Source organism: Erinaceus europaeus, chromosome 20 (assembly GCF_950295315.1).
Source record: "Erinaceus europaeus chromosome 20, mEriEur2.1, whole genome shotgun sequence".
NCBI classification, from domain to species: domain Eukaryota; kingdom Metazoa; phylum Chordata; class Mammalia; order Eulipotyphla; family Erinaceidae; genus Erinaceus; species Erinaceus europaeus.
Genome location: NC_080181.1, coordinates 10,100,485 through 10,112,070, shown reverse-complemented (window position 1 = coordinate 10,112,070; position 11,586 = coordinate 10,100,485). Strand labels below are relative to the sequence as shown.

General features: G+C 40.2%; 1 protein-coding gene across 1 annotated transcript; it reads left to right on the top strand.

Moving 5' to 3' along the window:
• The first annotated feature begins 626 nt into the window (after positions 1–626).
• On the top strand, positions 627–8,128 carry LOC103111426 (putative olfactory receptor 8G3). The gene is made up of 2 exons (XM_060179835.1): positions 627–1,548; positions 8,097–8,128. Exons 1-2 carry the CDS (start codon positions 633–635, stop codon positions 8,126–8,128), a joined length of 948 nt encoding a protein of 315 aa, XP_060035818.1. The 5' UTR covers positions 627–632.
• The last annotated feature ends 3,458 nt before the right edge of the window (positions 8,129–11,586 follow it).

Sequence of the window (11,586 nt, the reverse complement as noted above, 5' to 3'; positions counted from 1 at the left end):
AATAACCAGAACCATGGGGATAGCCTTTGAAAGTAACAGAGCAGAAACTGTCTGAGTCTCCCTACAGAGACTGGGTTGTCTCTAGGGTAAAAGAACAGGATTGCAGGGACTTGTGTGCTTCATTTAATTAGACTTACTTTTTTTTGGCCTTCAGGGTTATCCCTGGGGCTTCATGCCTGCAGTAAGCATCCACTATTCCTGAAGGTCATTTTTTCCATTTTGTTGCCCTTATTGTTGCCTTTGTTGTTGTTATTGTTGCCAATGCTGCTGTTGTTGGATAGGACAGAGAGAAATTGAGAGAGGAGGGGAAGACAGAGAAAGGGAGAGAAAGAGAGACACCTGCAGACCTGCTTCACTGCCTGTGAAGAGACCCCCCTGCAGGTGGGTCACATATTTAATGATTTGGAGCATCTTTATATAAAACACTTATTAATTATATTTGAAAAGGAGACGGAAAACCTGATTGAGACTACATATTATACAGATTGACACAGAGTTAAATGGTCATAATACAGATCAAAATACAGGAGCCATCAATTAGTACATATACTTTGCTACTAAGTTGTGAATAATCATGAAAACTTTTGACAACTGTGATTTCCTTCTCTTTCTTCAGAAACATCCAGAGAAAAATGGCTCCTGGGAACGAGTCCACGGTGAGTGAGTTCCTCCTGGCTGGGCTGACACAGCAGCCAGAGCTCCAGCTGCCCCTCTTCCTCCTCTTCCTGGCCATCTACCTGCTCACGGCGCTGGGCAACCTGGGCATGGTCACACTCATCGGCCTCAGCTCCCACCTGCACACACCCATGTACTATTTCCTCTGCAGCCTGTCCCTCATTGATCTCTGCCAGTCCACTGTCATCATCCCCAAGATGCTGGTGAGCTTTGTGGCAGACAAGAACATCACCTCCTACCCTGAGTGCATGACTCAGCTCTACTGCTTCATTGTTTTGGCTATAGCAGAGTGTTACATGTTGGCTGTCATGGCCTATGACCGATACATCGCCATTTGCCAGCCCCTGCTTTACAATGTCATCATGTCTCCTCACGTCTGTGCCCTGCTCTCAGTGGCAGTGTATATCTGGGGCATCACTGGGTCTACAATCCATACAGGCTTAATACTGAGACTTCATTTCTGTAAGACCAATGTGATTAACCATTATTTCTGTGATGTAATTCCAGTTCTGGAGCTTTCCTGCTCTAGCACCTACATAAATGAGGTATTCATTTTACTCTTGAGTACAATTAACCTTCTGTTTCCTTCATTAATTATCCTTGGTTCTTACATATTTATCCTCTCCAGCATCCTCCGCATCAGCTCCACTGAAGGCAGGCCCAAAGCCTTCAGCACCTGCAGCTCCCACATCTCAGCTGTTGCTCTTTTCTTTGGCTCCTTGGCCTTCATGTACCTTCAACCATCATCTGTGAACACCATGGGCCAAGGGAAAGTGTCCTCTGTGTTTTACACCACTGTTGTGCCCTTGCTGAACCCCCTCATCTACAGTCTCCGGAACACAGATGTCAAAATTGCTCTTAGGAAAATTCTCAGTGGTAGAAAGTAGATATGAATAAAATCCATTACCATAATGTTATATTAGAAAACTATTTCTTTACTCATATTAGTGATATATTAAATTCATGTTTCATATTTTGAAAATTCTGTCACTCTCCTAAATCACCGATGTGCTAGGTCTGATCTCTTGCCTGACTATTTCATCTAATCTCTACTGGATTATTTGTCTGTAGAGACATATAAAGAATAAAATATTCTTGTTTAAATGAATCACAGTTACACTTTTAGTAATAATACCAATAACAAAATGATCAATAATGACAATGCTATACAGATTTTGATGAATTTCATTTTTTAAAATGTTTATGAAATATCAGTGTGCAGCATTTTAAATTAATAACCTCATTTAATAGTCACACTACTTCCTCAAGGTAAGACCTCTCTTAGCCCCAATTCTGATGTAAAAAAATTGAACTCAATTTGTAAAATGATCAATTTTCAAACATAATGACTAAACTCAGTTTGTTCTAGGCTCAGAAATCTCCATTAATTAATTGATATCAGGCATTCATTTTGAAGTGTCCCCATATGCATATTTTTCAGTTAATTTCATTCACTATATAAAGGAAGAGTAAAATGATACAGTTTCAATTCATCTAAAGATGATTCCTAGTTGGGGACCAGGCAGCAGCACAGTGGGATAAGCGCATATGGTGCAAAGTGTACGGGCCGGCGTTAAGAATGGGAAATCTTTACATGCCATACATCAGACAAGAGTTTAATAACCAACATATATAAAGAGCTTGCCAAGCTCAACAACAAGACAACAAATAATCCCATCCAAAAGCGGGGAGAGGACATGGACAGAATATTCTCCACAGAAGAGATCCAAAAGGCCGAGAAACATATGAAAAAATGCTCCAAGTCTCTGATTGTCAGAGAAATGCAAATAAAGACAACAATGAGATACCACTTCACTCCTGTGAGAATGTCATATAGGAAAGGTAACAACAGCAAATGCTGGAGAGGGTGTGGGATCAAAGGAACCCTCCTACACTGCTGGTGGGAATGCCAATTGGTCCAACCTCTGTGGAGAATAGTCTGGAGAACTCTCAGAAGGCTAGATATGGACCTACTCTATGATCCTACAATTGTTATCCTGGGGATATATCCTAAGGAACCCAAAATATCCATCCAAAATGATCTGTGTACACATATGTTCTTGGCAGAACAATTTGTAATAGCCAAAACCTGTAAGCAACCCAGGTGTCCAACAACAGATGAGTGGCCGAGCAAGTTGTGGTATATATACACAATGGAATACTACTCAGCTATAAAAAAATGGTGACTTCACCATTTTCAGATGATCTTGGATGGACCTTGAAAAATTCATGTTAAGTGAAATAAGTCAGAAACAGATGGATGAATATGGGATGATCTCACTCTCAGGCAGAAGTTAAAAAACAAGATCAGAAAAGAAAACACAAGTAGACCCTGAAATGGAACTGGCGTATCGCACCAAAGTAAAAGACTCTGGGGTGGGTGGGTAGGGAGAATACAGGTCCAAGAAGGATTCAGAGGACCTAGTGGGGGTTGTATTGTTATATGGGAAACTGGGGAATGTTATGCATGTACAAACTACTATACTTACTGTGGAATGTAAAACATTAATTCCCCAATTAAAAAAAAAAGAAAGAAAGAAAGATGCTTCAATAAAGGATTATTTGGAAAAAAAAAAAAAAAGAGAATCCTGTTTCGAGCACCAGCTCCCCATATGCAAGGGGAGTCATTTCATGGGCGATGAAGCAGGTCTGCAGGTGTCTATCTTTCTCTCCCCCTCTCCGTCCTCCCCTCCTCTCTCCATTTCTCTCTGTACTATCCAGCAACAATAATAATAACAACAATGATAAACAACAAGGGCAACAAAAGGGAAAAAATAGCCTCTAGGAGCAGTGGATTCATATTGCAGGCACCAAGCCCCAGCAATAAACCTGGAGGCAAAATAAAAAGATGATTCCTAGTTCAAATCTCTGTCCAGCCGATACAACTAAGCTAACAGAAGGCTAGAAGTGAACCTACACTATGACCCTGCAATTCCTCTCTCGGGGATATATCCCAAAGAACCAACTACAACCATCCAAAAAGATTTGTGTATATTTGTGTTCATAGTAGCAGAATTTGTAATAGCCAAAACCTGGAAGCAACCCAGGTGTCCAACAACAGATGAGTGGCTGAGTAAGTTGTGGTCTATATACACAATGGGATACTACTCAGCTATTAAAAATGGTAAATTCATCTTCTTCACCCCATCTTGGATGGAGCTTGAATGAACTATGTTAAGTAAGATAATCCAGAAAGAGGAGGATGAATATTGGATGACCTCACTCATGCAGAAGTTGAAAAACATGATCAGAAGAGAAAACACAAAGAAGATCTTGGACTGGAGCTGGTGTATTATACCAATTAAAACTCTCTGGAGGTAGGGGGAGGGTTCATGTCCTGAAACATGATGGTAGAGGAGATCTAGTGGGGGTTGAATTGTTCTGTGAAAAACTGGGAAATGTTACACATGTACAAACTTGTATTTTACTGTTGGCTGTAAACTATTAATCCCCCAATAAAGAAATTTTAAAAAGAAAGAAAGAAATGAAGTGATTTTCTTCAGGGTAGTTATGCCATCACTAAGCTCCCTTCTTTACCATCACCTATGCTGCATCCATGGGTAAGGTGGCTGTACCACAAGATAGTGAACTGTCTAGTGACCCATGTCTCTAAACCCCCATGCAGAGAAGTCTTTGTTAATTGCAGTCAGACATACACAGATTCTTTCAACAGATTGGTCTAGTTATATCCTGATAAACCTCCTGTAAGTTGAAAACAAACAAAAAATAGTATAGTCATGGGCCCTTTGGAATGTAACTAAAATAGGCCTCATGTCTACAAAACAGAACCCCCCAACACTTCATCTGAACTATTCCAGCTTTTAGGTTCATGATTAGTCAACAATTTGTTTGACTTTTTTTTTTTCTTAACTCTTCTTTCAGTCACCAGGTTCCAGATGCTAGCAGGATGCCAACTGTACTTCCCTGGGAAGACAATCCCACCAATGTGTCCTGGAGCTCCGATTCCCCAGAGCCCTGCCCCACTAGGAGAGACAGAGATAGGCTGGGGGTATGGATCCACCTGCCAACACCCATGTTCAACAGAGAAGTAATTACAGAAGCCAGACCTTCCACCTTCTGCACCCTATACTGACCATGGGTCCATACTCCCAGAGGAATATAGAATAGGAAAGCTATCAGAGGAGGGGATGGGATACAGAGTTCTGGTGGTGGGTTTTTTGTGGAATTGTACCCTTCTTATCCTATTGTTTTTGTCAGCATTTCCATTTTATAAATAAAAATTAAAAAAAAGAAAAATATAGATTAAAGGAAAGGTAATCAGAAAAAAGACAGGGAGGGTACAAGTGATAACTTACTGGGTAGAGTAGAGCATGTGTATGCCACCAAGTTTCAAACCTTAGCACCACCCAGCAGTGCCATGGAACTGCAGAAAGTTGTTCTGCAACTATTGTCCTTCTCTCTCTCTCTCTCTCTGAAATTCTATTTGACTTAAAAAGTTACCCTGCAGTAGTGAAACTGCCCATGTTCATATGTGTACACACACACACACACACACACACACACACACACACACACACACACACACACAATTTTTTTAAAGAAGAGAAAGCCTATAAAGATCCAGAAGACCATGCCATACTTAGGTTAAGGTAATCAAGCTGCATGCATAGAAGCGTAGACAGAAGAAAATTCATGAATCACGCCAGAGTCACTGATTGATATCATGCCTTGTTTTAGTGAAGTGACATCTGAATGTACATGTCACATTTAGTTTCGCATGTTAGAAATCTAGCACTTAGGATGACACAGAAGATGGGCAGAATAAAGCTAAATTCAAGGATACCACCACCAACTGTTTCATTCAAACTAAAATGGCAGTGATGATGGAGGTATAAACTTTTTTATGACATTGAAATGTTGAATTTTCAGACATAGATGAATGAAAGTCAGTCAAAGGTACACAAAAACAAGTGAGAGTTCTCAATAATTCTAGGTGAATAAGTGAATGAGGGAAGCAGTTGCAGTCTTGGTAAACTCAAATTCTGACCTTCTGTCTTGACAGTCAGTTAGCTAGCTTGTAGTAGATACACACATACATGTTCATCTGTGGTTTCTGAACCACATGCCCAGAGAGAATTATACATATCTTAATAGTTTTTATGATCCTTTATTGTATAAACATTTATTTTAAAGCTTCTGCACAGCAAAAGAAACCACTACCCAAACCAAGAGACCCCTCACAGAATGGGAGAAGATCTTTACATGCCATACATCAGACAAGAGGCTAATAACCAAAATAAATAAAGACCTTGCCAAACTCAACAAGAAAACAAATAACCCCATCCAAAAATGGGGAGAGGACATGGACAGAATATTCACCACAGAAGAGATACAAAAGGCCGAGAAATACATGAAAAATGCTCCAAGTCTTTGATTGTCAGAGAAATGCAAATAAAGACAACAATGAGATACCACTTCACTCCTGTGAGAATGTCATACATCAGAAAAGGTAACAACAGCAAATGCTGGAGAGGTTGTGGGATCAAAGGAACCCTCCTACACTGCTGGTGGGAATGTCAATTGGCCCAACCTCTGTGGAGAACAGTCTGGAGAATTCTCAGAAGGCTAAAAATGGACCTACCCTGTGACCCTGCAATTCCTTCCTTGGGGATATATCCTAAGGAACCCAATACACCCATCCAAAAAGATCTGTGTACACATATGTTCTTAGCAGCACAATTTGTAATAGCCAATTCGTGGAAGCAACCCAGGTGTCCAACAATAGAAGAGTGACTGAGTAACCTGTGGTCTATCTTCACAATGGAATACTACTCAACTATAAAAAATGCTGATTTCACCATTTTCAGCCAATCTTGGATGGACCTTGAAAAATTCATGTTAATTGAAATAAGTAAAAGCAGAAGGATGAATATGGGATGATCTCACTCTCAGGCAGAGGTTGAAAAACAAGATCAGAAGAAAAAACACAAGTAGAACCTGAACTGGTATTTGCATTTTGCACCAAAGTAAAAGACTCTGGGGTGGGTAGGAGGGTGGGGAGAATACAGGTCCAAAAAGGATGATGGAGGACCTAGTGGGGGTTGTGTTGTTATATGGAAAACTGGGAAATGTTATGCATGCACAAACTATTGTATTTACTGTTAAACGTAAAACATTAATTTCCCAATAAAGAAATTTTAAAAAAGGTCACCGAGCTTTTCTGTTCTCTCTTGTGGCATGTATTGATGGAAGCCTGTCTAGCAGTTTATTAAAATGAGGTATGTTCCAATAAAAAATGAATGTGTATAATTTTGTAAAAAATACAATAAAGTTCTAAAACCAGAAAAAAAACATTTATTTTTAAAAATTGCCTGTTTTCATCTTTCTCACTTTTTACTACAACCAAGACTCAACTATTCTTCTAACTTCTTTCTGTACAGCACACAAAGTAATAATTAGTCACAGCTGGTCTGGGCAGTAGTGCACCCAGATAAGCACACATATTACCAAACACCGGACCCAGGTTCCAGCCCCAACTCCCCACCTGCAGGTAGTATGCTTCAAAAATGATGAAGCCTGTCTGCAGGTGTCTATCTTTCTCTCCCACTCTCTGTCTTCCTGTCCTCTCTCAACTTCTCTCTACCCTAATAAAAATCAGAAATAATAATTTAAAAAAACAATTAGTCATTATCTGCCTACAGGGAGTGAGTCTTTCAGATATGCAGTGTTTCCCTCTACCTAGAAATACTCAAGAGTCCCTTAGCCACTGTAATTGCAGAGCTGAGGGAGGCTTTTGATGCAGACATAGAGGACACCTTGCTTGAAGCTCAGAGAATAATAGTGCAAGACATTCTAACACCAGACATTTCATAACACCTACTGTCTATTTTTAAAATTCAGACTTATTTTTCAAAGCTTTTAAAAATATTTATTCAATTTGATAGGGAAAATATATTAAGAGGGGAGGAGAGAGAGAGGGAGAGACAGAGATACATCTGCAGCACTGGTTCACCACTAGTGAAGCTTTCCCCTGCAGGTGGGGAGCAGGGCCTTGAACCTTGGTCCTTAAACATGGTAACATGTGTAACAGGTGTGATACCACCTGACCCCCTCAAACTTAGTTTTACTGAGAACAGCAATTCTCACGGAGAATTGCACATTCATTCCTCTGACAGTACATGCTTTTCCCTTAGATCACAGAATCTCTGAATATTTGTGATGAAACTTCAAATTTCTGGAATACTGATGGACATCAATGGAGACAGAAAGTGGGACTGGGACTTGCACACCAATGACAGAAGGAGTGAGTGCCACTTTCACTCCCATTTCATTCACCAAAGCAAGTTCTCTTAGCACATGTGAATTCATAATGGGAATTAAAATTAATTCTACAGATTAAGGATAGTCAAGAACTGTGATGTACATTAATCTTCAAAAATTTCTAATCTTCAAAAAAATAGAAGAAATAAGTTTCCTACATTTAAATGTATAAACTAAAACTATTTAAAGCAAACAAAATTCTGCAAATATATGGATGCATCATTTAACAGTACTTCTACTTCCAAAACAGTGTTATAATTTAGATACTCATACATTTCTTGTTACTAGATAATATAGATATTTGAGAGATAACTTAGTTTAAAATTTATTTTAAGACCATGGATGATTTTTGATAGTTTTAAGAAATTAACATTGAATTACAATTCCAAATTGTTGTATCATAAAATATATTAATGAGAAAGAAGTCCTAAGGGGGGAAAATCAGCCATTATTATAAGAATGAAGATGTTGATCACTCTAGAGATAATCAAGATATACTCCACAGATTACAATTAAAATGACCCTGGCATGTGTCAGTTCTGACTGGAGCCAGGAGACTGTGCCAGCACCATGAGGCTTCACGTGACTGAACTTGTAGAGGAAACAGGTGCTGTGAGTTCTGCCCTTCAGGAGGCGGTGGGGGTGGGGGTGTCATTACCCCAGGATGCACAGCAGGCATGGGGGTGAGTGGAGATTCCATCCAGTCCTTTCTAAGTTAAATCAGGACTGACTAGAACTGTGCTGATGCAAAATATCAAGACAAAAAGTATTTCAGATTATTTCATATGATCACCTAGCAGGTGCTTTGTTCTCAGATAATGTAACTAAACCTGTGGCTTGATTGTTTACTCGGACTCTGCTCAAAGGGAAAGTCTAATTGTTTCTTTCCCCAAGAGTTGATACATATGGGATAAGATTCTAGCGGGAGGTCATTATCATTGTTTGTTCCTAAGCAAAGACAGACTCTGAGGCTCAACACAGAGTATAAAATTATTTGTCACAAAACCTACTTTGCAGAAGCCCTAGACACCACATAAATCAGGACCAGTGACTCACAATGATCTCCACAGAGGCCTTAAGGCTGTGGCAACTAGCATCAAGGAGCCCTCAAAGTGAGTGCTCAGATCCATCCTCCAGATTCCTAACTATTCTCCCCTCAGAGAAAAGAAGCTGAAAAATGAACAACATTCAACTCTAGGGGAGCAAAAGGGCATTTCTGAACCACAGTCCTTGGCTACTACTATTATTAAAGTTTTGATTTTTTTCTAACCAAAACACTGCTCAGTTCTGCCTTCTGTTGCTGGAGATTGAACCTGGGAACCTGGGAACAGCGACATGCTGTCGGTGTCACAGGCATGAAAGTCTCTTTGTGGGGGGGGGGTTGGACAGTAGTGCAACAGTTTAAGCGCACGTGGCACAAAACCCAAGGACCGGCATAAGGATTCTGGTTCGAGCCCCCAGCTTCCCAAGGGGGTTGCTTCACAAGCGGTGAAGCAGGTCTGCAGGTGTCTATTTTTCCTCCTGTCTTCCCTTCGTCTCTCAAGTTCTCTCTGTCCTATCTAACAACAACAGTAAGAACAATGATAAACAACAAGGGCAACAAAAGGAAAAATGGCCTCCAGGAGCAGTGGATTCGAGTGCAGGCATCAAGCCCCAGTGATTACCCTGGAGGAAAGAAAGAAAGAAAGAAAGAAAGAAAGAAAGAAAGAAAGAAAGAAAGAAAGAAAGAAAGGGAGAAGGGAGGGAGGGAGGGAGGGAGGAAGGAAGGAAGGAAAATAAAGAAAGTCTTTGCATAATCATTATGCTATATTCCCAGCCCCACATTTCTTGATTTTTCCCCCTCTGTTGTTGCTTCATTTAGAAGGAAGTTTAATACAGTAATGTACATCATTCACATTCCAGTGGGGAAATTAATATTCATCTGCAGATTATGAAACTGGAAGAATGGAGCCAGGGCAGTGATGCACCTGTTTAAGTGCAAAGACCTGCTCAAAGATCTGGGTTCAAGCCCACAACTCCCCACCTGCAGGAAGGATGCTTTTACAAGTGGCAAAACAGGTGTCTTTCTCTCTCCCTCTTTCAATATCACTCTGTTCTATCTAATAAAATAGAAAAAAAAAATAGCTGCCAGGAGCAGTGGATTCTCAGAGTCAGCACCAAGCCCCAGTGATAATCCTGGTGGCAAAAAGAAGAAAGAAAGAAAGAAAGAAAGAAAGAAAGAAAGAAAGAAAGAAAGAAAGAAAGAAAGAAAGAAAGAAAGAAAAGGAGGGAGGGGAAACTGGCACATGGTGAATCATAATGGATTTTGAAGGACCAAATGACTTAGTGTTTACAATTCAAAAGACTTTTAATTTCAAACAGGAAATAAACTGAAAGAGTAAGACAAGTGTATGATAATTTACGTGCAAATGCTAAGAGTAAGCAAGTGCTGCCCTGCAAGTGTTATTAGAAATAGAGTCACCCAGTTTCCTCCATCTGCTCTTTCCTTCATATCCACCCTCTGCAGGAGACAAAGATCCTTTTCCCTCTACCTAACCCTACTGAACAAAATCATAGTGATCATTGATTTCATCACCGATTTCAACTTAGGAAGCATAATGGCTTTACTCACTTAATTTGAACCTATATTCATTTATCGCAAACCTCTTTCAGTGATTTAATATATTATATTTATTGAGACTGGCTATATCTAAGTTTCTGAACCAATGAAGCACTGTGTTGACTTTACTGTCTTTAATAAAAATCAGTAGTGAACAGTTAAAAAAATGTGAAGTGCATAATGACTGTAAGTGGATTATTTCTTCAGAGGCATGAAAGAAAAAAGTTATTCGGTGGGATATTCACTTCAAAATGATTAATTAAGACTCTTAAATAGACTTCGAAGGTTATAGAAGACACAATAAATAAAAAGGCAAGGAAATAAAAGGCCAAATAGTGGGGTCGGGTGGGTAGCACAGTAGGTTAAACACACATGGCACAAAGGGCAAGGGCTGGCCTAAGGATCCCAGTTCGAGCCCCCAGCTCCCCACTTGCAGGGGGGTCACTTCACAAGTGGTGAAGCAGGTCTGCAGGTGTCTGACTTTCTCTCCCCCTCTTTGTTTTCTCCTCCTCCATTTCTCTCTGTCCTATCTAACAACAATAACAGCAATAATAACAACAATAAACAAGGGCAACAAAAGGGGAAAAAACGTTTCCAGGAGTAGTGGATACGTAGTGCAAGGCACCAAGTCCTAGCAATAACCCTGAGGGTAAAAAAAGAAAAAAAAAAGCCAAATAGGGGGGCTGAGCAGTAATGCACCAGGTTAAGCAAACATGGCACAAAGCACAAAGACTGGCACAACGATCCCAGTTTGAGCCCCTGGCTCCCCACCTACAGGAGGGTCACTTCACAAGTGGTGACGCAAGTCTGCAGGTGTCTATCTTTCCCTCCCCCTCTGTCTTCCCCGTCTCTCAATTTCTTTCTGTCCTATCCAACAACAAGAACAACATCAATGGTAACAAAAACAAGGGCAACAAATAGAGAAAATGGCCTTCAGGATCAGTGGATTCATAGTGCAGGCACCGAGCTCCAGAACCTTATTTGTCAAGTTTCTGCTCTGCTCTTAAGACTGAACACAAGGGTAGGGAGTG